General features: G+C 37.6%; 2 protein-coding genes across 5 annotated transcripts in view; one reads left to right on the forward strand and one right to left on the reverse strand.

The window, feature by feature from the left end:
• KNTC1 (kinetochore associated 1) overlaps nt 1-12,392 on the reverse strand; it is a 40,674-nt gene extending 28,282 nt beyond the window's left edge. The window contains exons 1-24 of one of the 2 annotated variants that reach the window (XM_009560426.2): nt 12,173-12,308; nt 11,293-11,430; nt 11,072-11,192; nt 10,554-10,669; nt 10,139-10,211; nt 9,445-9,522; nt 8,888-8,922; nt 8,549-8,659; nt 7,656-7,749; nt 7,250-7,302; nt 6,901-7,013; nt 6,150-6,204; nt 5,425-5,523; nt 4,330-4,373; nt 4,150-4,215; nt 3,978-4,053; nt 3,231-3,356; nt 3,050-3,139; nt 2,454-2,519; nt 1,913-1,974; nt 1,397-1,508; nt 509-652; nt 264-320; nt 80-181 (exon numbers count right to left, since the gene is read on the reverse strand). In XM_009560426.2, the coding sequence (XP_009558721.2) occupies nt 80-181; nt 264-320; nt 509-652; nt 1,397-1,508; nt 1,913-1,974; nt 2,454-2,519; nt 3,050-3,139; nt 3,231-3,356; nt 3,978-4,053; nt 4,150-4,215; nt 4,330-4,373; nt 5,425-5,523; nt 6,150-6,204; nt 6,901-7,013; nt 7,250-7,302; nt 7,656-7,749; nt 8,549-8,659; nt 8,888-8,922; nt 9,445-9,522; nt 10,139-10,211; nt 10,554-10,669; nt 11,072-11,192; nt 11,293-11,424 (2,025 nt within the window). In that variant the 5' untranslated portion in view covers nt 11,425-11,430; nt 12,173-12,308. Of the gene's footprint in view, nt 1-79; nt 182-263; nt 321-508; nt 653-1,396; nt 1,509-1,912; nt 1,975-2,453; nt 2,520-3,049; nt 3,140-3,230; nt 3,357-3,977; nt 4,054-4,149; nt 4,216-4,329; nt 4,374-5,424; nt 5,524-6,149; nt 6,205-6,900; nt 7,014-7,249; nt 7,303-7,655; nt 7,750-8,548; nt 8,660-8,887; nt 8,923-9,444; nt 9,523-10,138; nt 10,212-10,553; nt 10,670-11,071; nt 11,193-11,292; nt 11,431-12,172; nt 12,309-12,352 lie in introns of those variants that run through there. The other variant, XM_054082861.1, reaches the window with a different exon arrangement.
• A 301-nt stretch (nt 12,393-12,693) lies between these two features.
• RSRC2 (arginine and serine rich coiled-coil 2) lies at nt 12,694-27,027 on the forward strand. Of its 3 annotated transcripts, none has more exons than XM_009560395.2 (10): nt 12,694-12,828; nt 15,835-15,991; nt 16,542-16,585; nt 19,162-19,352; nt 20,373-20,516; nt 24,222-24,344; nt 24,441-24,520; nt 25,109-25,341; nt 25,868-25,957; nt 26,385-27,027. In XM_009560395.2, exons 1-10 carry the CDS (start codon nt 12,823-12,825, stop codon nt 26,562-26,564), a joined length of 1,248 nt encoding a protein of 415 aa, XP_009558690.2. In that variant the 5' UTR covers nt 12,694-12,822; the 3' UTR covers nt 26,565-27,027. The 3 variants fall into 3 exon arrangements, with proteins under 3 accessions (XP_009558690.2, XP_053938509.1, XP_053938510.1); XM_054082534.1 differs by lacking the exon at nt 12,694-12,828 and adding an exon at nt 12,944-13,130; XM_054082535.1 differs by lacking the exon at nt 12,694-12,828 and adding an exon at nt 17,473-17,550 and having other exon boundaries at nt 15,894-15,991; nt 19,140-19,352.
• Nucleotides 27,028-27,547: the final 520 nt, after the last annotated feature.

Raw genomic sequence — 27,547 nt, forward strand, 5'->3', positions numbered from 1 at the left:
CATCCATTCCAGCTCATGTACAGAGCATATGTTTTAAAGACTCTTCATAGCAAATCCTTATATTTGGTACATTTCTTACCAAAGGAGTCCACTGGCCAAAAGTTGTCAGTCCTATTTCACCTTGATTTTTACTTGTGAAAAAAACCTCTGCCATTTGGAGTCCATTTTCTGGCCAGTTTGCCTGTCCAAAATAATTGATATTAGCAAATTGTATTATACATCTAAAAATACAAGACATGCAAAGTTTCTGCAGCATGGCTTACCTTGTCAGTTAACTCAAGGTTTCGAGCACCTTGTTCCAGCCATTTTGCTAATAATCCCTGAAAAAGGCACAGTTAGAAGTAGAGTTATGCTTCCTATCAAAGCAAAATTTGCCCATAGAAATGTGTTTTAAAAGAAATCATTTAGAAGAAAAACGACAGCAAAAAGAATTCCTTTAAAAGACAAGGAATGAGGTTTTGACATTCAAAAATAAAAGTCTGTAGGTCTGACTCTAAGTCAGTCTCACCTGTCCCTTTGGCACAACTCTTCTTACAAAAGGGATTACCACATCTTTAAGCCACAAACATAGTTCCTTCAAAGGAACAGTGAAATGGATGGCATTAAGTAAGTTCTCCAACATTTTCTCATCAAAGCTGCTTTCAAAATCTGCCTGAAATATCAAAACAGAACAATTACAGGTACATGGAGTAAATGTTTATCTGATACTTTGTAAAGCTGTTTCATATTAATAGGAAGAAGCTATAGATTTCAGACCCAAAATCTAAGTAATCTTAGACAGGAATTTAAAAAAACCCCATAGCTCTGTTTGGAAAAAACTAGAGCATGGTCCTCATAAACAAGATCTAACTGAAGGAATTTCTCTGCAAATTATGGTGGCAGGATCACATCCTATTACTTTAGGACTTGCTCTATAGCTTTGTCAAGAAAACAAGAGACAAGGACCTGCAAGTCCTGCACTTAAAGAATGCAATACCGCATAGCCACTATCATGAATGTGTCATTCAGAGTAAGGAGTCTATCATTATTCTTAAAGGATTTTAAGGTAGCCAGTAAATGTCCACTTAACAATTCTGAGCACTGTGCTTGCAAGAAAATTAATAAAAGATTTCAAGCACCACAGAATAAGTAAAAGAACTATCGCTCTTCAGATCTAGAAATATGTGTCCTGACATCAGAAATACCAGTTTATCCTTAAATGATTAAGTTCAGCCTTCTAAGGAGCTAGGTGAACTGGTAATCATGGCGATAATAGACAAGCTTTTGCCATAGACCTTTGCTTCTTTGAGAACATTGTTTCATAAACGCATTGGCCTGATTCTGTTAAAGAAAGTTAGAAAATTTAAGAAACTTGATGTCCTCCATAAATACCAAAGAGACGTCTATGTCAACTCACCTGATGCCTAAGCCATAGGTATTGTGCCGAAGATAAATTTCCTTCTTCTAGCTGAAAAAGGATATTCTTGAAAATGTCTTCATTATTCAAGAATCCTGCCCAAGCAATACCACTAGAAGCAAGAGGAAAAGGAACTCTGTTATTGAGATATGTCAATATTAAATGAGTCGGGGGGAGAACCGCAAGCCTCTTCTAGCTAGTTCTATACGTGGAAAAGACAACAGTAGTGTTAGACTGTGTGTGCATTAAAACACACCTTACATATACGTTAAAATCAAAAAATATCTATATTGTATGTGCAACAGATAATATATGTTTTTAACATTTAGGATGACTCAACTTCTCCACATTCTCCCTTCTCCACAGTAGAGGATGGGAAACTTCAGGAAGAGAAGGATTTAAGGAACTCAAATTTAAAACATGCAAAAAGACAAAAAAAGATCTTTATTTCAAGAGCATACACTTAACAACTGCCATTAAATTTACTTTAATCTTAACGAACAAACAGAAACAAACCTGAATTTCTCTAGTCCAAAAGCTCCATAAAAAGTTGTAAGCCTTGCTTGAGCTCTCAATACCTGAATGCAAACAAGAAATGTAAGGCAATATCCAGCTTGCCAAACAGTGATATTACATGGTTAGAATAACCATCACAAATAAGAAGAATGGAAGAAAATTAAGACTTTTCAAGAATTTCAGGTAGTTACATATGTAAGTAATAAAGCATTAATCCAAAATTTCAATTGTGTAAACACTTTACACTGATTCTCCTTGAAGGTGGGTGAGGCCTGTCCAGTGTACAATAGGATTAAATAGAAAGAAAAGTAACTAAAAGCACCTAAGAAAGCTTCTTCATTCAATTTCTGAAGCGTCTGAAGATGAATCTCTCTATAACTGAAAAAATTGCTTATTTCTGAAACCTGTCACTACTGTGGTTCTCTTTCATACTATAGAATATAATCTTGTTTATTAAAAAGTTCAATGATAGTAGTTTTTAAACGTCTACATTGTAATTGTTTACCATATGCTACTGCAGGGCCAAGAAGCTTGTCCTCACCTCAGTAATGGATACTGGAGCCCCTTCAGGTGGAGGAGCAAAGGTTCTATCATCTTTCTTCAAAATCTGAAACAAATACATGGAATGGTTTGGCTGACAACTCGGTACATGCAGAACATGCCAGACAGTACTATGAATTTAATAAAGACATGACCAAAAACTTACAAACTCTGTAAATCAGAGTCTTCATTTTAGTGTTAAGATTCTGGATTTCTACAGGTATGCAGGATCAGATAGATAACATGTATCTCTCTGATTCTGTTTGATAAGGCCGGAAAGACTAAAATAATGAAAAAAAAAGGTGACGTCTTTTTAGCTTTTAGTCCCGAAATTAATATTTAAAAGATACTTAAAAAGACTACTACTCAAACCTAAAACTCGCTTTCTGATGCAAAAATAAAACTGTAAGCTCTTTTGTGCCCTTAAGCAAGAATGAGGTTGGAACAAGCCTCGCGGCTTCTTCATGTTTAGTAACATATTATTTATAATGCATTAACTTTTTGAACCACTGTAACTGAAGATGTGCCCCCTTTCAAGTTGTACAGAAGCAATGGAATGGATGAGTATAAGCAATCTGAACAAATAAAACCCCTTACTCTGACTTTAGCGTAGCTCAGCATTTCTTGAGTGGTTTCATATAGTGGCCATGGAGCATTTATGCAGTAATCCACAACAAACTGGCTATCCTGTTGGCATAAGAAAACAACTGACATTAATTCCAAGCTCCTTTATTACTTGAATTACTTTATTAGATGAAGAGTAGAAATAAAAACATACCTGAATTTTTTGCAAATTTTCTTTGGCTTCAGTCACAAGATCCAGCCAGACTTCATGACCATAACTGCCAACAGAAGCCGAAGCTAGTTTCTCTAAAATAGTGTTTGCTTTTACTTTGTATACAAGCTGTAAAAAAAAAAAAAATACGGTTTTCAGTTCGATGCAATTAAGTTTTAAGCAGTCTTCAACTGAAAATTCTACACTTCTGATTGCAATGTTTTTGAGATAAAAGCGTTCATATACATTGAACAATTTCATTACACAAACTGATTACCCACTGACGTCCCTAATAATTTTGGTTTTGTCTCACCAGCTAAGCCTGTTTATTTAAAAAAAAAAAAGGCAAAAGGGAACATTCAAACTGCATTATTTGAATAAATCAGTTAATGAAGCCAGTCTACATGTTAATAAATGCATGTAAAAACTTTTTTTTAGCAACACCATTTCCTGCAACTTACAGGGACAAATGTCCCTCCTCTGGATCCAGCAGTGCCTATTTTGATCAGATGTATTTCTGCATCACTTCTCATTGCAAGGTTTATTAGTTATTGTAAATAAAAACATATTTCACCATGTAGTCATCTGATTTTGAATCAAGTATAGCGAGTTGCTTTGTAAGCTAACATTCCACTATATTTGTAATATTTTTAAAACTTTCTGTTGGACTGTGTGGCAAGAACCTCACTCATAAATTCAGTTTTATTAATTAATCTCCAAATGTATATAAATCAAGAACAGAAAACTTACCTCAACATCTAGTCCAAACTGAATAGCAAAATTCTCTGCCTCGGTGAATTTGTGTTTGTGAAGTAAGCGACTTAGTCTAGTGATGAAATAAAGCACAGAACACTACTTCAATAGAGGTGGCAAAGTACATATAAAATAATAAAATAAAATAGTGTTTCATGGAACCCAGTACCTATTTTCCGGCAAGGCTTCAGTTAAGCTTCTCATCACAACAACAGAAACTGGACCATCGGAGGGTCTGAGAATGAGAGAGAATTATGTGAGTTTATCAACTGTGAAACAACTCTATGTAGAAGTATTGTTGTCATTTTAACACAATAATGATCCAGTAAGAAGCAAAGCATTATCTTACATTTGATGTTTTTCATTAATTCCTTCCAAGAAGTATATTGTATCCTGTAACATGCAAGAACAGAAATCATTAGTGGTAAGGGAAATCAGTCATAAGAAAGCACAACTTAACTGTTTCTTCATCTAGAAACAAACGACTACTTTTCTCTCAGACATGTCTGTTGTTTTTTGGTAAATTCTTATCATGTTATTTCCTGGATTGTTTCCATCACCTACAATTTCTGAGCACCTTAACTGAACAGACTGAAACCACTCTGCTATTGCAGTTCAATTACCATCAGCACACCCTCGACAGGAGTGAATCATCTGCTCGAAATTATATTCTTGCATTTTGTCCAAGCCATAAGCAGGTCACACTGTATCTCTCTTCACACCTTTTAGAATCTGATGTCTGTGCTACATTCCATAAAGTCAATATATACCTTGGCATTTCCCACCTTGACGTTATTATCTCAGATCAGAGAAAAGGCATATATTAGCCATTATTTCCTCCACTATATGATTTTTTTCTGCCAAGTGCTTCATACAAGGTAAGCAATTTCATCAGCTTTGCATTTTAATGCATATCATATCCAGAGTTTACTATTCACTTTCACAATTCCAATGAAGATGCATTGCTTATACTTCTGACTTGATATTCTCACTTCACCAGTCTTTATAACATTCCTAATTCATAAAGATCTCACAAGTTTTTTTGACCTTCTTTTGTTAAAAGTCTTTAAAAGGAAGCAGTTTAAGCAGTAAAAGAAGCAGTTCTCTCATCTGAAATTAAATAAACCTCAAATGAATCATTTTTCTATGCTAAGAGAACGTAGAACTCCATACAGCTTTTAGCTGCAAAAGCAAGAACTGGCAGTAGTATTAAACACTGCAATAGACCTGAGCCTAAAACTCAACTATTCAGTTTGCTGTATATCGCATCTCTTCCTCCATCCTTTATGAACACCATTTAATCCTTCTTTGTATTGTTCCTGCACATTTTCTAGCACAAATTCATTCTAATCTAACAAAAAATACCCAGTACCCTCTTTAATAAGTGTACCTATTAAGTATATTTATTTGAAGAACAACAACAACTAAAATCATCTAAACGTACTGTGCCAATCCCACTTTGAACAAGTGAAGAAACAGCAGATACTTCCAAAGAATAGAGCAGTTGCATAGTGGGCAATGCAAAAACCATTAGACTTCTCATCTGTCAAAGAAAGGGGAAAACAAAGAAGTTAGAATTTTTTTCTCATACACTGGTGACAGAGTGATGTTTGCAGAACTTTGTCTGGATCCTTATGGAGTGAAGTTCTTATGAAAAAGCGGATCTGTATAATTTGAGAAAGCTTAATGAGGTTCTAGATGTTGTCTCTCTATATAGGCCTATTAAACATAATTAGACAGGTTTCCAATTGTATAATGTTCATCCTGGCATTCTTTTTCAGTTAACTCCACAGACGGTACATGGAACAGATGCTGAACAGAGCAGAGCAGAGATATCACTCTGAAGAAATCTGTGAGGGTGTATAAGACAATAGTAAGTTTTGCTGCTCTCCTCTATCTGCCTACAAAAAAAGTGAACAAAGCAACCTCTTAACAATCTGTAACAAACCTAAACTGCAGGGCAGCTTGCACAGGTCACCACCACAGGACACAGCAGTGGTCTCTCACTCGCTATATCCTAGCATATATGTGGTCACATTTTGGTTATTACTTCGAGCTCCTGAGAATTCTGTCTGCTCCAAATATTTAGCCGATTCCTTTTCTTCCCTGCCCCCTTTTTTAGTGTGAGTGACTGCATAACGATTGAAGAATAGAACACAGACATTTTACCTGTTTGTCATCTGGTATTGTCATAACTATCAGTTTAACGTTGGCAAGCTCTTGCCTGCAGAACAAGAGAGAAAAAAGAAAGCAAAACTTATTGTATAAATCTTACGTAAACAGTGTGAAATATTATGGCTTCTGAGTTTTAGAAAATGTAGATTTCCATGGAAACTGGAACATTTTAAAACCCACTAGTGCACCCAAAATTATCAAGGTTTTAGCATGTAGAGGACATCTAACTTCTGACATTTTTAAGATTTTAAAAGGGATTTGATTCTTATTTGTTCAAGGTGGCACCATGCAATGGAAGGAGGCAAGACTCTTGTCTTCTAATTTTAATTGCTATTAATTCCTTCTGTATTTTAACCAACACATGCACCTCCAGATTTAGAATTGTCCATCTGCAGAATGAAGATCTTAGTATTTATCCAAAAGACAGACCGGCTTTTTCATAACAGCAAACTTGAAAGCAATATTATACACCTTATTTTAGACAAGCACTTCTTAAATGATACATACAAGATTCCTTAGCAGTAAACAGAAACAAAGCAAAAGAAGAAAGCACCAAGGTTTTCTTTCCTTCAACACAGCGTTAAGAACATCTACGGTCCAATTATTTTTTCCTACAGAGTAGTAAGATTTCAACAAAGATTTCTAAAAATTCACCACCACAGAAAATGAAGCGTTTGTGGCAAATTTCCTGTAATTCTAGACATCTTTTCACTTTTCAGAATTGGTGCTATAACGCTTTACTTACCCTATGACTGGAGAAGATTCTGACTCTGTACTTAGAAGAAACTCTTCAATACGTATTAAAGGCCAATTCCAAATCAGAGTAAGAGAATAAACATCCCACATACTTAAGATATTCTACATTAAAAGAAAACAGATATGGATTTCATATTTTCTTTGTAGAATGTATATTTTGTCTTTTTTGAGCGGAATATTAACATATTACATAGCTTAAATAATGACAAGGAGTAGAACAAAGAAACCACAGTAAGATCAAGATCCTCTGTGTATATGCACAATTTTATTTTGGAGATTAAATATAGCTGGCTAAAGAACATTGGAAAACAAAGACTAAACCAAATCATTACACATACCTCTGTATCTAAAACAAACAGCAGATTGTCAAGAACTTGGAGTTTTGCTGCATCTAAAAGACATCCATAGTCACATAAACTTAGTATTTTTCTTGAGAAATGTATTTGAGGCAAAATTAAATTAAATTTATTAATAATTATTTATTATTTATTTATATTAAAATGTACAACCAAGCACTGGAAACCTACAGATAATAAATCTCATAGAACTTCCTAGGCCGGTGAAAAGTTTAACTTAAACAGAGCTGTGATTTACCTATCTAAGTCAAACTGAACAAATTCAAAGCATACATTTTGCCTGTACCTTTACAAGAACCAATGAAATTACTGAAAATGTTAAGATATTTCCTGCAATTACAAGGAAATTCTAAACTTGTCTATAAAACGAAAAAACTCTCTTCTTTACCTTTGATCAGACTTGAATCAGCAAAACTTCGAAGAGACACCAGGTTATTGGTCGTGTCTACCTCCCATCTGGAGAGCACATAATCGCCTTTACCCTGTTTGTAAAGGCACAGTAAAATGGGATTTTATGTTAGAAATTTGGCCATTGACCGGTCTGCTGCTTCAATTGATTTTTGACTTACAAAAACATTTGGAAAGCTGCAAAACTAACTTAAACTTTATTCCCAGCGAGCACTGTTGTTCAGAAAAACACGTGCATTTATTTATTTTAATTTAGCCTTTTTTTTTCCTCCTTTCAACACTGGCTTTTTCTACAGTAATTGATACAGTCGGCATCCCCAAATGTTTTCGGCTCTTCTAAAAACAAGCCGTTATTTCAGAACATCTGCTTTCCTTTCTCATAGAACATAAAACCTAAATGAAATATAGATCAAACTTACTGAGAAAGAATGTATTGAATTCAACAAGCTTCAATCAAATGAGATCAGAAAGCTTGTTTCTATTAGAAAATATTTCATTTTATTATTATTTTCTGTACTTGATTCCTGCTTAGGGGTTTGTTCAACAGGAACCCTGGTTGAACGTGAGCCTGAAGGTTCTTGCTAATGTTGGCGTTGTCTTGCAGCTCAGGAAGGGGACTAAAAGAGAGCTGCCTGTATGGGCTAGGAACCACAGCCATCTACTAAGGTCATGCAACAAGGACAAAAGTATAAAAACTATGGACAGACTGCACAATTTGAACTTTTAAATTTATAGTTAATGAAATGAAAGACAAAAAGTTTTCATGCAAAAAATTTAGCTTCTTTTTCAACGAGCTAAAGATAAATTTTGTTGCAGATCAAAAAATATCATTGATCACGTAACAGTTGTTAAGAAAACATTCTTAGTACTTACCCCAATTATCAAATGGATTTTGTTCACTGAGTTATTTATCACAAAGTTCTGGCAGCCAGGACTGTGATACTCTTTAGTGGAAATGAAAGCTGTCTTTATCTGCCCTTGTAACTTGTGTGGTGGAAGATGAAGGGAAAACAAATAAAGCAGGGAAGAAAATAGTTGTTTATACAATCAATGGATAAAACTTTGAACTGCTCGCTTCTCTATGTGCAGAAAAAGCAATAATCAGAATTATGAATTGTAACAATAAACTGGGAAGTAGTCAATGAAATGTACATCAAAGCTTTGTTACAAACTCTGCACTAAACACGTTCCCAGTTAGTAGGTATTCCTTACTTTCTTTGCTGTTGTCGTATCCATCTGGCCAATTGCTACATTAAAAAAAAAAAAAATCAGTGTTAAATACATTTTTTCAAAATTTAATTAAGCTACTAAACATCATGTAGGATAGTTTAACCCTCACCTTACTGTGCTGAAAAAAGCGTTAGCTGGGATATTTGACATGTACTATTTCTATTGATCACAGTATTGAGTTACAGAAAATTAACTAATAACTATACTTATCTAGCATTAAAAATTAAATTATTCTAAATATTCTTTAGTACAGCTAAAACTGATTATACCTTAAAATCCTGCACCCATAATACTCAGTCCTCTCTCTAAAGCAGTGACTCAGAGAAAGATAAATTAAAGAAATTACTAGAAGAATACAAAAAAAATTTTATTACAGAAATAGTTATATATTGGTTTCCATTTAAAAGCAAACTAAGATTACATAGAAAATCCCAAATCAATCAATATCTTCTTCCCATTAGAAAGATGAATGGAAAAGCTTTTTAATATAGCTCTTCCTGTTCAAATGGAAACCCCAAGTGGTTTGTAGATCATCCTACCTTCCTGTGTTTTTGCAAGTGGGAGACACATAATGCAGAAAAATCCACTGTTTGTGAGAATGAACATATGATAAACACCTAAAAAAAATCCAACACAAATATTTCTATCTTAAACATTTAATAGCCATAGAGACCACTTGCTTATAAATACGATAGCAAATAACTGACAAAAAATAATCTGACCAATACATTAGGCTATTTTTGAACATTAACTTTGTCGTCTTAAACAAAGGGTAGAATAAGTTTGTGTATTCTAGAGTTTTGTTTGAAATTATGATTTTTGTATGCACGCAGACTACAAATTCTGGTTTTATAGCAAAACTACATTTACAATACATTACATTGTGAAAGAAAAAGACTGTGAGCTTATTGGAGAACAGAAACTACTAAAAATCTTAAGTCTGATACAAGAAGAGAGAAGGAATCCATCGTTTTTGAGCTGTCTAGTAGGGTCACAAAAGAAAGAGGTATTTAGTTTGGAATGTTTATTGTTTCCTATGACATTCCTAAGATAATGTCATAGAAAACAGAGAGCTAAATATTCTTACAGGAAAGCATTAAGAAAAGTGCATTTAGTGTGTGCAAAGCAAAGTAAAGCCTGATTATTTATTTTGCAGCCTCCTTCCCTGAGAGCTATTAAAGGGGAACAAAATCACAAAAACTGAGACAACGGAGGGGGAAATCAAAGCCTTACCTGCATCTGCATTATCTTTTTCAATAAAGAGATTTAAGTAAGTCTTTTCATTTGAAGGTTTTTCTACCAAAATCTAAACCAGAATCAACACAAAGACTGTTAGGCTATTATTCCGTATCTTATTTGAAAAAAAACCCAAACAGCTCCAAATTGTTTGAAACACTGAGCATCGGTTCAAACTTTAAACTTTTTTCTTTTATTAAGAACTGGATCTTGCTTATACACTCCACACACAAAAATATTTTGCTTAATCAGTATTTATAGGAACAAAAGTGTCCCTTGTTTGTTCAAACTACAAGGTGTGTTCAAAATGTAAGAATATTTATATTTTAATATTCGGAAGAAAGAAAAAAACAACTCAAGAAATTCTGAGAACAGAAGGTTTTCAGCAAAATTATAATAGAAGTTACTGTACCTTGGTTAGCAATGTTTGTTTCGATGGTATGTGAATAAGATGAAAATTGCCATTTCTCTCACCAACGACAAGAAACTGTTTTTCTTGACACACACCAACTACATCCACATTAGTATCTGAAAAGTTCCATGGCAAAATGTCAAATACTAAGATTTGGGTTTTATTAATAGACACTTATATTTGAAACACAGGAACTGGATTATACGGTGACTCAGATTTCTTCAAAATTATTTTGATTAAAAAAAGTACAGGAAAGGGCACACAGGGAGTGGTTTTCGCATCCATTATTCTAATTTAAATGAAAAGTTAGCAAGAGTTCTAATTAAATTGTACAGAAATATTTAGTTAATCGTATACAGAACCAGCAATCACTTTTTATTACTTAGATATTTATTATAATACTTCCTTTTACAGGCTACTTAGATATGCAAGACACTAGCTATTCCAATACAAACCATATGTATATATTTTAAAAGTCAGTTTTAACTTCCAGTGGAATTCCAAAGGAATGACCTTACCAAACTGAAGGTGCATCTGAAGACACTGCCCAGTGCTGTCAAGCAGTGCCACTGATCTGTCAACAACAATAATGCTGCCATCCCGTGAGCTGCAGGCATACAACTGTGGATTAACAGACACCTAAGAAGAAAAAGGGTGTTATATATAATGACTGAAACACTTCAGAGAATACGACAAAGAAGTTCTGGTGTTTTAATAGTACTAAGAAAAAGAACAACACCTTTTCTGAAGATGTGATTCGAAGAAGCGTATCCACTTGGTACAAAGCTGTTCCACATTCATGTCCTAGTCCTACAGGGAGCTGCTGATTCCCTGTGTCATCACTTGCAAGAAGTTCAATATCATTCCACATGTTTACCTGTGTTAAACATTTAAGGAACATGCTCAAAAATTATCAAAGGCCCAGATCACCTCCCATGTTAAGAGAGGCTGAGAGAGTTGGGGCTGTTTCAGCTTCTGACTCTGAGACCTTATCATAGCGTCTGTGCTTAAAGAGGGCTTATAAGAAACACAGAGAAACTTTTTAGCAGGGCCTATAGCAACAGGGCAAGGGGCAACAGTTTTAACTAGATATTAAGATTAAACTAGAGATTAGGAAGAATTATTTTAAGCTAAGAGGGGTGAAATACTGGAATCCCAGGAATGGGAGATGCCCCATCCCTGGAAACATTCAAGATCAGGTTGGAAAGGGCCCTGAGCACCTTCATCCAGTGGATGACCCAAGGAGGCAATGGGGGGTTGGACTAGATAATCTTTATGGCCCCTTCTAAGCCAAACCACTTCACGATTCTATGCAGCTAGGCAGACAGCTTTGAAGAACTTTTGGCCACATATAAACTGTTTATTATTCTGTTGTGACTTTGCACCTCGGAGAAAGAGTGGTACAAGCCCCTTAAAGGCAAACTGCGTGTTTGGAGCAGCCACAGCTCAGCCGTGGGAGCAAGGTGCCTCCCAGCTGCCGCCCTCAGCGAGCCCGACCGAACGCAGCGAGGACAAGTTTTGCGCCCAAAGCTATAGGGAATTCAGTGCCAGAGAGTCCTCCCCACCACGCAGCGGCCACGGCTGCCCATAGGGCCCGAAGCCGCCCCTTGTCCCCTCACCGGAGGCCGGTGACGAACCGCGACCACGCTCCCTCAGCCGCCCCAGCCTTTCAAATTGGCGGGAGCCGCGGTTGCCGCTACGGGTGGCGGCGAGGGTCACGCTTGCTCAGAACGCGAAGAGTGCTGTTACTAAGGCACCACTGACAACTAGTGCCCTCCCCCCCCGCTCCCAGAACGCACTGCGACTCCCCCGCTCCTTGCCCCCACCCCTAGCTACATCCGGGCGCCTGGAGGGAGCAGGAAGGCGAGGCTTGGGCAGAGCTGCTACCGCTCCCAGAATGCAGCGCGGCGCCAGCTCCCCTTGGCAACATCCGGGCTCCTGAGAGAAGCGGGAGGGCGGGATGGTTGAGATTCACTACTGCCGCTCCCAGAATGCACCGCGGTCCCGTCTCTTCCACCCCCCCCCCCCCGCGACTTAGCCCGCCCCTTGGCTACATCCGGGCTCCTGAGGGATGGGGGGGTGGGGTTTGGGCAGCGCTGCGGCCTCTCCCAGAATGCACCGCGGCACGCCGCTCCTTGGCCCCGCCCCCTGGGTACATCCGGGCGCCCGAGGGGAGCGGGGGGGTGGGGTTTTGGGCGACGGTTGCTGAGGGAGGTTGAGCCCCTTGTGAGGAGCTGTTGAGGAGGCGCGGCGTCTTGGGCGCTCGGCTATGGCGGTAAGCGGTGTTGGGGGTCGGTTTTCTTTGACCTGAGAAGCGGGCTTGGCCGCGGGGTGGGAGGGAAGAGCGTGCGGGACGGGGAGGGCTGGGTCGGGCAGCCGTGTGTGCGGAGACAAAATGGCGCCCGCCGCTCCCTCGGTCGCCGGCGCCATGATGGGCCTCGGGCAGCGCCGGCCGCGCTTCACCCCCTGCCGCTCGCCCTCTTTCCAGAAGTTTCTGTTTCATTTCTCTGGGCTCGGAGAGAAGTGAAGAAGCCTTGTGAACGAGATCCTGTCGCTTCCTTGATACCGAAAATGCTGGTAAATAAACTCTTTTTTAAGACTCCTTTTGGAGTTTCAGAAAGGAAGCAGCCTTTATTAGGGCTGGGCGACACGAGGAAGCGTTCTCTATCAGTCTTGTATAACGAGACAAGAGCTGGACACAGTGTATTTCCCACTCGCGTGCATGTGTGTAAATTTTCCCAGAATTTTTATGTGTATTCTGGTAGTTTCCAAAGACTAATTTTACTGTTATTATGAACTTCACAGCAATCAGTTCTCTTGCTAATTTGCAGCTTTGAAGTTAGCTCTGCCTACGTTGAATTTGAGATAGGGAAAGACTGCAGGCAGGGGTGGTTGTAGAAAAAAACTGCATCTGCTCAATACAGATCATAGTTTAGGGAGAAACTTCTTCATGATGAGAGTGGTGAGGCCCTAGAACAAGTTGCCTACTGAAGCTGTGGCTGCTCTGTCCCTGGAGGTGTTCAAGGCCAGGTTGGATGGGCCTTGGGCAGCCTGATCCAGTGGGAGGTGTCCCTGCTTATGAGGGGGTGGGGGTGGGGTGGGGGTGTGGAACTGGATGATCTTTAAGGTCCCTTCCAACCCAAACTATTCCGTGATTCTATACTGAATACAAGATGTCATCATTTCCAAAGTACGAGCAGTGTCTGGACAAGCACTCTTTGAAAGAAACCATATTATCAGAAGGACATTCTGTCTAAGTTTCAATAGAAAAAATGCACTTACTTCGATGAAGCTTTACTCTACTTTAGCTTAAATAAATTTCTGTTAGTTATTACAGTTCTTGATATTTATACATGGCCTTAGAGTATAGTTTTAGTTTCTTAAAATTTGTGTGGCCTGGTAACATAGAAAGGTGTTTGTCTCATAATTAGGTTGAAGAGTGGTTACCAAACCTGACGTGGTTATTTTTTTTTATAAATTATTAAATAGTTTGAATTCAAACCCACTCTTCCCAACAGACCAGACTCTAAAGCGATAAAACTCTTCAAAGTTGACTTTACTTGCTTTTTGGTGTTTAATCTGGTATTTAAGAGTTCTTGTCTTGAAAGTTTGACCAGTGATGAAATGGAACAAGAGGACCATAAACTTCTGGACAAAATGAATTTTATTTATTTTTTATGATGCTTTTTCAAATTATATAACCTCCATTGTTAAGAATAAGGTAGATTTTTTTTCTGTAAAAGAACTCAAAGAATTATGGACTTCTAGTTTTGTTTTGCACCTGGATTATTGGTGCTGTCTTTGAGGTTCCTCTGAAGTAGTAGGTGAGCTCATTCAATGAAACTGTAAGCCTGCGGCCAGTCGACTTGTGAGAACTCACTGAAGTCTGCCAGCCTTTATTTTTTTTGGCTCTCTGTGTTTTTCTTGAGCTGAGAGATTTCCCTAAGGTGAAGTGCACAAGGACATTAATGAGCAGCAATGCATACAAGTATAGATACTGGTAACCTTGGAAAATGTGGGAGTAGACTCAATTTCGGTTAGTACTATGTTTAACAGCCAGTTAAGTTAGTCTTTTAGCTGGCATTATGGTTGTCTTTCTCAAGTAGCTTCAATGTGTATGTTTATAGAAATCTTTAAATTCTTTGGATCTTCTAGCTGTATCTTTTGGAAAGCATAGATGGAGAAAGGGGAGGGAAATGTAGATAAGTAGATGATAGATGTGTAATGCCAAGGATTGCTATAGCTAAAATCACACATAGGGGTGTTCCTGCTCTTTATTTAATGTTCTAAAGCTTTCAGAATGGTAGGTGGTATATCAGTAGTGTTCAGAAGTGCCACTGGGACTATAGTTAAAGCTCTGCTGTAGATACCATGATAAGCTGTCAGTGCTCTTGTCCATGCAAGTTCTTGATGAGAACAAGAAGGACAAATGAATCTGTAAAGGTGTTAGTGAAAGCATATTTGCCATTTCAGTGTGTGCTTTTTTCCATTCTGTTTCTTTCATAGTGTTGTACACTGGTTTTACGTTTGCCTCTCCCAGCATCAAATCACAAAGCAGCCTTGACTGCTTTACAGAAGATAAGTTTCTAGGTTTAATCCTTGTAGGTCAAGGTCTAGAGAGGATGGAGAGAACATCTTGATTTTTGTCACCTAAGAAAACTGTGATGTAGAAATTGTTAGCATGGGAGGATGTGACCTGCATGTGCTCTCCTACAGATACGCATTTTTGCACTGAACTACTGTTCGAGGTTTTTCCTTATTCAAGTTAGCTGTCTAATGCTAACACAATGTACCTCATTTCATTTCAAAGTTCATTCTGTATTTTGAAAATTCCATGAGGATTTTGTGCTATGCCTCGGTAGTGCTCTAACTTGTGAGGTGACTTAGATCTGTTGGAACAATGTTGACCTTAAGCAATCTTAAGTCATGTAGATGTTAAAGGGTAATTGACCTACAAGCATCTCCATTTAGAGAAAAGTGGGTCAGATTTAAGTATTGTGGATATTACCAAAAGCATATTGAAAAAGTAAAGTGCAGGATAATGTGGTGTGAGCAAAATGTTACTATGTATTAGTTATCTTTATTAATGAAAAGTCCATCTGTACACCGTTAGGCCATAGCTTGGTAGACTTGCAGGGAACTAATACTGGAGTGGCTACTTGTGAGATTGTTTTTACAGAAAATAATTTTAAGTGTGTCCTGGAGGAAGTACTAAGTAAATAGTTTTTCTTGGGTTTTAGTCATAAGATTTTATTTTTAAACATTGTGTCTTCATTTGTAGGGTAGTGATACAGAACGAGATGGAGTAGCCCCAGAAAAGTCCTCTCCAGAGAGAGAGAAGAAAAAGGAACAATCAGATGCTTCTAGTTCTCCGAGAACATCAAAGCATCATTATTCAAGATCGCGGTCACGGTCAAGGGAAAGAAGACGGAAGTCAGGTATGGTCTTAATGTAAGCAGAGTAGTTTAGTAACGTCTGGTGTGTGCCTGTAGAACTTAAGTCTCCTTAAAACTGTTCTGCAAAACACACAGACTTAGCTCTTGTTAGAACTGGGAAAAAATAAAGCTCGTGATTTTGGTTTTATGAAATGTGTTATTGAAGCTTTTCAATTTTAATAGTAGATATCTTAAGGGAAAATGTCTTGTCAGTGTTCATGGGATGGCAAGGGGGAGGACAAATGGAAACCCATGCTACTTCTTCTTTATTTGATTAGTTATGCTTAGACTTTGCATGATTGTAATAAAAGTAGGGTTACCTGGCTGTAGAATGTGGCTGGAGTGTGACATGGGCTAGTTTTTCCACTCTTAGAGCTCAATTAAATGCATGCAAACAAAAATCTGGGCACGACAGTTGGAGTTTGCATTCTGCAGCAGCTGTTGGAATAGTGTTGTTTTCTGAGGGGGGTGGAATAACTGAAAAGAACTAGAAATATTGTAGCCAACTGATCTCTTTAACTTGGTAAATAATGAGAAGTGTTTTCTTCTTCAGATGCTGAAGCAAGGAAACACAGAAGCCGGAGCAGGAGCAAAGAGGTAATTAACACTTTGTAGCGCTTAGGTAATTGTACAGTACATCTTAAAGTATCATTTAGTAATACACATATGTGTAAACCTGTATAAATGACTTTATGGTAAGTACAAGAAATTGGCAACTTTAATCTTAAAAATGGATATGGAGATCCTTTCATAGTGAAGCATGATTGCAGCCATCATGTTGACAAGGTAATAGTTTTATAGAAAAATGCTTTCAGAAACTAGTAACTTAATTTTTTTTTTCTTTTTTGGTGGAAACAGCCAAAAGAAAGAATTCATGTGGAGAAATAGAATGGTGTTCTTGATGACTTCCACAGAGCTTCCATTAACCAAAAGCCTAGGGTGTCTTTATTCTTGGCTAATGTTTAGGACTTTCAATGATACATACCCATCTACTTAAGGATATTAAAAATCATTCCCCACCTGACTGCGCTCTGTTTATTGCATCCTTCAGTTGTGAAGACTGTCATAGCTTGACAAACAAGCTGAGTCAGCTGGAAACATGACAGTGGCCACGAAAATTGCAGAGGGCTGTCTCTGTTTTTAAATAAACAAATATGTATGTGTATATACAGGGGAGTGAGAAGAGACAGCATCAGTAATACCTTAAAAATAACACACCAGAGAAGATATGAAACAAGCAAACCAGGAGCATTGAAATAGTCACAAAGAAGCTTAAGCCATGTGGGGCAATAGCAGGCTGGGTCAGATGGGGGACTTTCTAACTTCTAACTTGTCAGGAAGTTCTCCTTACCCCATTCTAATGGAAGCTCTGTTCAAAAAAGCAGGAAAAAAAAGGAAAAGAAAAATAATCTAGGAGAGTTTTTGTGAAATTGAATATATTGTTTAGCTCACATGGTAACATTTCTATAATAAATCATACTCAGCGTGCTAATGCGCGAAGAGACTGAACTGAAGACGCTGCAGACTCAGATAGCAAAATTATAAGCCTACTTCATGATAAGGTAACTATTAGTCATTCAAACTCATATTTCCCTTAAAAATATATTAAATCCGTTATGGGATATAATGGTGGTTTATTACTAAGGGTTTGCCTGGAGGATGTGATTAAGAAAAAAAAAATTAATTGCTTAGAGTTACATCCAGTGTTTTGCCATGCTATTGGATCTAATCTTACATGATTTATTTAGCAGTTTGAGTTTCACAGAGTGAACAGATGAGGAGTATCATCCCACAATAGATTTACTGTTTACATTCGTTAATTAAGCAAGATTAAGCTCTCTGTAGACTAAATACTAGGTATCTGTAGTTCTTCTTAGTATGTATGTGAGAACAACTAATCATGTAAATACATACGTAAAATTAATGTACAGGTAACATCTCAAACTTCAGATGTTTTTATGTAACAACTGATTATTCAAGGACTTAAGAATAAGGTAATGTGAAAGCAGGAAAAATAACATTGTATACTTGAAGAGCTGTAGTCAAATCTGTTTAGAAATGACCATGTTAATAAGGAGTTAGTAAGGCTTGGTTAAGTGGATATTTTATCTAATTACATCTTATTCCCCAGTCTTGTCTCTTTCAAGAGAGAGATGTAGTTATAGGAAAGGTTTTATGAATAGTTAACACATTTAGATAAGCAAAAAAAAATTCTGAAGAATTGAGTTTTAGTCTAAAGTGAATCTATCGTCCTTAAATTTTGATTTGAAACTTAATATTATTTAAACATAAGACTTCATTGGGCTTTGCTTTTGTGCTCCAAAGGTTTCAGAATAAACTGGATATATTAAGAGAAGGTGTTGATGTCATGACTTAGTCTCTGAAGAAAACACTGGCGAAAATCAGGCCTGACCTTGCTAAGTATTTTTAGCATTGCAGCTATAAAAAGGACTCTTTTTTTAAGAGGTACTGCAGGAAGAAATTGCGGTATAGTGGAGCAGCATATCTTTAATTTAAAAGTACTGTGTGAGGTCTCAGTGATGCACCTTAGTTTTAAATACTAAAATCGGGATGTCAACCATGTAACTTGTTACTTTGCTTTCCGAAAACCTTTTGAAGTTACTGACTGAAGAGAATTGTGTTCTAAAAATTAATTGCCAAATGACAAATAGAAAATTGTTTTCATTCTAAAAGCAAGGGAGTATATGCTTGCAACTTTACATAGATTTTAGTAATCTACGTACTAGAACTAGGCAGATACTAGATATTCACTACAAGTGAGTGTTTGTGTATGTATATGCATATTCATAAGTTGTCAGATACTTAAAGATAGATACTATTTCTTTGGACCGGAGACAGTATCTCAAAATGACGGTTTTGTTACAATGCTGTGAACTCATATCTGGAATCACTGAAGGGATACGTTGAGGGATGCTTTAGAAACCCTTTAGACAGTGGGGAGGAGGGAAAAGGGGGAAACATTTATAGGGTGCAAATTTGCAACTTTGGGTAGTTGGTGGCATTAGGTAAAAAAAGCCATCGCTCATGATTGAGTCACACTCCTAAGGTTACTAATGTTGCATCACAACTTATCATTTTTTATCTTCTGATACCCATACTAACTCTCTTTGTTGCACTATTTTCCTGAAAGAACCAACTTCTTCTTAAAACAGGCAAGAAGACATGAATCCAAAGAGAAGTCCTCCAAGAAGCACAAATCCGAAGACCACAATGACAAAGAACATTCTTCTGACAAGGGAAGAGATAGCTTAAATTCATCTGAGAATGGTGAGGATAGACATAAACGCAAAGAGAGAAAATCATCGAGAGGGAGGAGTCATTCAAGATCCAGATCTCGTGAAAGGTAAGTTCATTTACACAATTATTCTTTAAATGCATTTGCAGGAGCAGTGTCTGGAATTTTGTAGACTACTTAAGTACAACTTAATTATCTTTCTGACCAAATTTAATGCTAAAGCATCAATTTATATTGCATGTTTTGATTTTCATTGGGTAGTGCTTTTGTGCTTTTGCTGCTGCTTAGTTTTGGGGTTTTTTTCCAGAGTGGTTTGAAGTAAAAGTATAAAATATCCTTTAAGGCTTTTTATAGGTGACCTGTCTCGTGTTTGTAGTTAGTATACATAGTGTAGAAGATATATAAACAGATTATATTAAATGTTCTCTGTTGTCAGTGACAGGAAGGACAAACCTTAGCCATGTCGTGGCTTTGGACCTCCTAAATGAAGAGCTTCCCAGGGACAATGCTGTCTAAGCCTCCCTGCTCAGCAGGCCACCTAGCACCCTCTAATGGCAGAATTGCTTGGGACAGACAGGTTGCTGCCAGCAGAACATTTCGGTGCTCCTAGCTGAGGGATTTGTTGCAAACATGGTAGCAAGGAACAAGCTTCAGCTAATAATACACTGAGGGATTGTGTGTGACTCGAGCTGAAATTTGGGCATATCTTCCCCTAAGGTATTGGGATACCATGGAGAGGAGGAGAGTTTTGTTGCCTTGAATTTAAGATTCCTGCATCAGATTACTTTGTTAGATCAGACTGTTGTTAGATCATGTTTTTGTTTTGAGGTGTGCACTTTAATGAATGACTGAAAATAGCTGAATTGCTGAGTGTGATTGTTTACCTAAACTCTGCCTAACTCGCTTGTCTGTTGTGGTTCGTGGTAGTGTTTGGTTCCTTTCCTGTTTAATCTCCTGGCCTTACAACTTAAGCTGTTCCAGGCATGAATTCTTCTGCGTATAATTTGTAGTCTCCCTGCCCTGCCTGATATATTTTGCCCTGTGGTGACGAACCTGTATGTAAGTCTTTAAGTAGAAGCTGAATTTAAGCATGAGAATATATGTAAGAATTTGGGACATGTGTTTCAGACGTCATCGTAGTAGAAGTCGTGATAGGAAAAAATCCCGATCTCGCAGCAGAGAGAGAAAACGACGTATAAGATCTCGTTCTAGATCAAGATCTAGACACAGACATAGAAGTAGGAGTAAAAGCAGAACTAGGAGCAGAAGCAGGTAAGTGTTAACTTCTGTATATGCTTAGTGGTGGTGTTCGGCTGAACAGTCTGTGGGCTGATGTGTAGAAGAGTGATGGGTTTGCCAGTTAATGGCTGTTTAGTGTAACTATATCTGTTTGACTTTTTGTCAGCTATATTGATAATGTGGATTAAGTACTGGGTAGTTTGCATGCACTTCCAGAAGCGTTTGTCCTAGACAGCTTGAGTGTGTCAGCTTGTCATAGTATGATTTCATGTTAGCAGTTAGAAATTATTAAGTAGTTATTTTGTGGATATGTTATAAAACCACCATTTTAGAACTTTGGACTGATAGATGATGTCAATAACTTAATACTTGGTGTAGTAATGATTACCACAGTTGAACCTCTTTGGTTTCTTATGCCACAACTAAATTTGCTGTTTTAAGTAGGATATTTGAAGACTAAGACTGAGTGGAGATTATTACAAGACTAAGATACAACTAACCCTTTCATGTGTTTGATTTGAGACTAGTGTGGTTGGCAAAGCGTTGCTTGAAAAATGTTATACTTATCTCTGTGTATATATGATGTAAAAGTCAAGTTTAACTGGAAATCACTGGCTGTCAGAGCGAAAACACTGATCAGAAGCTAATCCTGATCAGCTCCCCAGGCTTGTTTTAAAAATTTGTCTGTGAACTGGCACAGTTAGTGTAGTGCTACAGTGAATTCTGAGTTTGATCATGTCTGGCCAAATGAATTAAGTGATTACCAAATACTTTTTGTATCATGTTAATTTTTCTCCTTATCTTTGGTGCTTCCATTTCTTATTCCATGTCTGTTTGACAGAGCTGAGATCCATGCCTCACTTGGAATATGCCTAGAGTTGAGGTTTTCATCAGTGTGTGGAAGTTAATGTTTTCCAATACTGATGAATCATTCAATATTTTGGTGTAGGGTTCCGAGTCTATTTTTGTGTCACCTTTGCATTCTTAATGCCATGTAAGGGCATTTCATTCTGAATGAGTAGGCTGAAATATGACTTAATAATTACTACAGTTCTGTTTTTCCCCTCCTACGCGTTTCAAGTAAAACAAGTAGTTTGAATGCAAATTGGTGTCCCTTCAGAGCTCCCAAGAAAGTGTCGATAGTGCTGCAGTTCATTTAGCAATATTTTCAGTAGGGCATTTTAAGTGGCATATTTGAAGGGTGTAGAAGTTGGTTATTCAACAGTGGCATTGGAGACGCTTCTAAGCTTCTAGCACATTCGTGAAATGCTATAACATCACTTGTGAAACTGTTAAGAAGACTTTTCTTGCTGAAGAAGTAGTTGAATTACGTGGTTTGTGTCACATTTTATTTTGGCGTGCACTTCATAAGAAACTTTCAGCAGGGGTGAGTAGTGCTGGGTTATCCATTGGCACACATTCATTGGGTTTAATGGTGTTTAGGCCACCTTCAGTAGGGCGTTAGTTCCCCATTATTTCCAGTTATTATAGAAGATGAGCATTTACTGTTTCTAAAAGTAACTTTGAACATTTTGTATTTACTGGCTCCATGAAAACATCGTGTGCCAGAGTAGTTTTTTGCTTCTACAGTGGAATTGCCTGAAACAGAACAGCAAATGTGGGAAGAAAAAGTAAAGGGTAGTCACAGTTTAGGAATTTTTTCAGCTGGAAACATGCCTTGTTGGATAGTGATAGACCCACTGCAACAATCCATTTCTTTTAAGTACTGCTTAAGTCTTGCAAATCCTAGAGAAGGAAAATAAGTAGGCAATGAGTCATAGAATGATTTGGGTTGGAAGAGACCCGAAAGATCATCTAGTTCCAATCCCCCCTGCCATGGGCGGGGACACTTTCCACTAGATAACTCTTTCTTTACAGTAGCTAGAACACTTCAAGTTCTGAGCTCAGGTGAATCCTTTGGAAAGAGAATTATAGGGGAAACCTCAAGGAAAACTTTTCACAAGCCAGAAAAAAACATGTGGAAATCTATCCTGTTAAAGTTCAACTATGAAATTAATTCCCTTATTCATGAAATGCAGTATCTTTTTGTGTTACAGTTAACAGGCTATGACAGAAGCATTTGTAAATAGCAGAGCTTGACTCTCTTTTGACAATTCTTTGCATAATCTCAGGCTCACATTTTCGGGTGATCTGTCCTCACTAGCATTTAAACTAATCTTTTTGTTCTGTGAGCAGTAGACCTTCCTGGCAGTTCTCCTGTTGCTCTGATTAAATCTGATTAAATGCTAGGTGGAAAACATGACACCATCTGCTTGTTTCAAATGGAAGTGCTTAAATACAAAAGCTCAAATATTTATTTCCTTGATGTTTACCAGTGCAATAAAGCATCAGACCAAAGACAAGACCAAACTACAATAGTCAGCACGGGAAAAATGAAGGTATCTTTGAAACATGCATTACATCTTATCTCACGAATGCAGATCTGTCACTTCCCAGTGCCTGAATCTGCATCTTGTCATCTTCTATGAAAAGATAAGTCTCACCTCCTTTGTATTCTACCAGATTTGTCATGTAAACGAGGATCTCTTTTTGTAACTTCAGTCTGCATTTCATGATGTTGGTACATGCTGCCCAAGTCACAAAGAGAAGAAATGGTATCTCTGAATGCCATTTAAAGGGGCTGTTGTTGATTTAGCTATTATCTCAAGTTAGCTATTATCTCAAATAGTTGATAATAACATTGAAGTATAAAATTGCATAAACGTTCCTCTGCATCACAACTTGCTGTTTATGGCAAATCTGGGAAAAATGTGAGTGATATCTCCTGTAATTTAAGCTTTGTTGGACACTTCTGGTATCTGTGACATCTCTTAACACATATTGTAAAACAAAGGCTTAAACAGGGATAAACCTTTATGTAATGTAGATATTATAGATCCTGGGAAAGAGAAATACTGCTACTAGTATTTTGTATGTGTATTTTGAGTGGCTTTATTTAGATGGGACTAGATATATATGTCATAAGAATGACTCTCCTTGAAGGAGGTGGGGAGAAGGTTAATTAAGGAGAATTGAACTGAATGTCTAGTACATCTATTTCAACTGAGTTCTTTTCAGATTGTCAGGTTCCAGATAATGCATGCTTCATAGTTCTCTGCGCAGGACTGTCCTTCTCAGGAGCAAACCCAAGACAAAATCACGTGTTTAAACCAGCTCACACATTTAACTTGATGGCCTCCCTCAAACAGTTGTCCGAAGCACATTTAGTGAAGAATATACAGAAAGGAGAGAGAGAGTAATTTCCTTGAGTACTACTCCAGTTTTGAAATTGAGCCTCCTCAAAATGCTCATTTCTTAACAGAATTACAGTGCTATGAGGTCTTCTTTGGTTTTAGAACATTCTTGTAATTTGACACATTTTGCATTTTTCTTGCAGTTGACTTTACTGAAAGTTACCTGATGTTTTTTCTTGTTTTAGAATGAATATCTCTAGAGCAGATCTACTTGTTCTAAACACTAATTATAAGAGGGTAAAAGAATACCCAGTATTACACATTCTTACATGTTGTAGTTGGAAATCTTCAGTTTTAGCTCTCTCTTGTTACAAGGCAAGTGACTATTACACTGTTTTAGTATAGTCTTTGTGAAGGCTGTTCTTGAGAGCTCTCCAAATTAATCATTAAGCAGTTTTTCAGAGTTATGATCAAACACTTTATGAAATGTTAAGGTATGTATGTACCTTCATTGTTTTAGCAACTATGTCAACTTTGGTTGCAGAGAGCGGAAGAAAAGAATTGAAAAGCCCCGAAGATTCAGCAGGAGTCATAGCCGGAGTCCGAGTCCACCACCTTTTCGGGGACGAAATACAGCAATGGATGCACAGGAAGCATTAGCCAGAAGGTCAGAAATTGTTGTGATTTTAATGATGCGTGAGATAAGCTGCTGTTGTTGATTTTGCATGTCTAAATATTTCTACTCTCATGTACTTAATTCTAGACTGGAAAGAGCAAAAAAACTGCAAGAACAGAGAGAGAAAGAAATGGTTGAAAAACAGAAGCAACAGGAAATGGCTGCAGGTAGTCCATATATATTATGTTAATTCCTAAACAATAGTGTGGGTAGAAGATAATGTAGGCTTACATGCAGAGTGTTACACTCCAGTCCAACAGATGTGCAGGTTGACTTTCTTTGTGTAATTGTTACCTTGGTCCATTTAGAAGAACCACAACAGAACTAGGAAGTGTTTGAAAAATGAAACAACCCTCCCAAACAAATGTTCAACAAAAACAGTCGAGGTTTCTGATTACCAAGTATGCAAAAAAGAACTTCTATGTTAGGCTGGTAAATGATTTCATGATTGTCACTGGACTCTTCCTTTATGCATCATTAAGCAAAAGTTTGAAAGTTGTTAGGAGCTTTGGGATCTTTAGAAGCATAAGGTACATGAATTTCACTTGTAGTTTTAGTTTACTAAAACTATTGGAGATTTGTTTCTTAATATACAAATACCATGTGTTTTTTCATGCATTTGTTATTTGCATGTTTTCAACTTTAAGCTGATGAAGGGAAATGTCTGGTGGTTTTGATTTGTGGTGGGTTTTTATTGTGGTTTTTTTCCCAAAAAAGTCTGAGCATGTGGTCTGAAAGTTACCTTTCTTCTTCAGCGGCTGCAGCCACTGGAGGCTCCGTCATTAATGTTGCTGCTCTTCTGGCATCTGGAACACAAGTAACTCCTCAAATAGCAATGGCAGCTCAAATGGCAGCACTGCAAGCGAAGGCACTAGCAGAGACTGGAATAGCTGTACCTAGCTATTATAACCCGGCAGCAGTGAATCCCATGAAATTTGCTGAGCAGGAGAAAAAGCGGAAGATGCTTTGGCAAGGCAAAAAGGAAGGGGTAATGTTATCTTTTTTTACTTGGATAAAACAACTTGCAGTCGGACAGTGTAAGGATGCCTATAAACATTACTACCAGCACAATTACTTTCACACCTGTTACAGAGTTTCCCTATTAGCAGTGGCCCAAGGTAAAGCTTAAGGAGTGAAAGGCCTAAGTAACTAGACCTGCCATGAAAAGTGGCTGTGACACAAGCCTTAGGAAAACTCCTGATGTTATAAACCTAAGAGGTATAAGTCTGACAAGGCTTCCAGGCCTTATGGAAGTGGAGTACAATGGAATATCCAAGCAGAGACTGTAACTCTGTACTCCACCATAGGCTTCAACAGACTTCCCTCACAAAGAATTTCCCTGAGGATGCTGGAGGGATGTCAGATGTTACTTGGAAACCTATTAGTCCAGCTGTGCTGTCACTACACGATGGGCTCGTTTTTGAGACTGCTCTTTTGCTTGCTACTGTATAGTGATATTAATGGGAAAAATGACAGAGGTTTTTCTTGTGTGGTTTTTTTTTTTACTTGTACAGGACAAATCACAGTCTGCAGAAATATGGGAGAAATTAAATTTTGGAAACAAGGACCAAAATGTCAAATTCAGAAAACTGATGGGCATTAAGGTAAAGCATTCTGAATGTGTATTAAGTTTATTAATTGTAGGATAGTGATCTCTTTTTTTATTTTGAAGTGTACCTTAACCAGTAAAGTTGTTAAGTTAACCCAGTTCTCCCTGATGTAGATAAGAACTTTAAGTACTTCTCATTACTAAGTTCACAAGTAGGATCTAAATCTGAATTTAATTAAAATTCCAGAATTTCATTGTTTCTGGCCAACAAGGCAGCTGTAACAAGAGTAGTAATGGTGACCAGTGTTCATAATCACTATTGCTTTATATAGATAAGGTAATTGGAGACTTCTGTTTGAATGAGAGGACCTGGATGAAGGCCTGTTTATTACCCTAGAATGGTCCAGCAGTTAAACTGAACACTTGAATTCTTACTGACTTCCTTTTAAGATGTGCGGTATCATGTTTTTCCTCTGTTCTAGAGCGAGGATGAAGCTGGCTGTAGTTCGGTTGATGAAGAGAGTTACAAAACGTTGAAACAGCAGGAAGAGGTTTTCAGAAACCTAGATGCACAGTATGAAATGGCAAGATCACAGACTCATACGCAAAGAGGAATGGGATTGGGTTTTACATCTTCAATGCGAGGAATGGATGCAGTTTGAAAGGAAAAAAAAAAGCTGTTTTTAAAGTTTGGGACTATGGAAGGTTCTGGTTGAAATGTTGGGTCCTTGTTCACCAAAAAGCTAGCATTCTAGCTTGCATGGGTGTTGCATTGACTTTAATTTATTGAAAAATACAATTTTTTTGTAAATATCAGATCTGTGATACTGGTGTTAGTGTTGTAATCAGTAATACACACTTCCATTAAACTCGACAGAGCTCTAGAAGGACACAGTTTTTTAGTTCCAGTTCTACTTTTCAAACAAAGCAGCAGATGGGATGCTCATACATGGATATTTCGTGTCCACTGTCTTGTGTACTTTTGTACTTTAACCTTGTACAGTTATTTCCAATTCTTGAAACATGAAAGAAACATTGTGTAGATGTTATTTAGCGTTCTGGGCCAATAGGCACATAATCCAGTGCAAAAAACCTGGTTAATAATAAAGACATTTTTTTCTCTAAGGTCTTTATGTTAATTAAGTTGTGTTTTGGGCCAAACTTTAAGGAAACTAGTTAAGAGATGTCAGGGAGACTTGAAGTCAGAAAGAGTGTTTGTTTTACTTAGCTTATGTTAATAAGTAGAGAGTTTTCATCAAACAAGATTTGCAGGTAACGTGGGGATTGCTTTGTTGGTTTTGTCCTTTTGAGCAATGCACTACCTGCAAGTTTTAATGAAGAGAGGGAGGTAACCAAAAGGTGGATGAGAAAGGTAAGAGATTGGAGCCCCTTCCCGGCACTTGTGTTTAAAAGTGCAGTGTGATTTTAATACTTGATGATGGAAGTGGGAATCGCTGTACAGGAGCAGAGCTGGAATTGGGAGTGCGACTCCTTTTCAGGGAAGGGGCTTTACTGCAGACAGCCTCCTTAAAAATACTCTTATCCCTCACCCGGCTGCTGTCCTCGTTTTTTCTCTCCACCCCTCACCCCTTCCCAGAGGAGAAAGAAGGAAACGGCACCAAAGGGGGGTTCCTGGTGGCGGGAG

This window comes from Cuculus canorus, chromosome 17, assembly GCF_017976375.1.
Source record: "Cuculus canorus isolate bCucCan1 chromosome 17, bCucCan1.pri, whole genome shotgun sequence".
Taxonomy (NCBI): domain Eukaryota; kingdom Metazoa; phylum Chordata; class Aves; order Cuculiformes; family Cuculidae; genus Cuculus; species Cuculus canorus.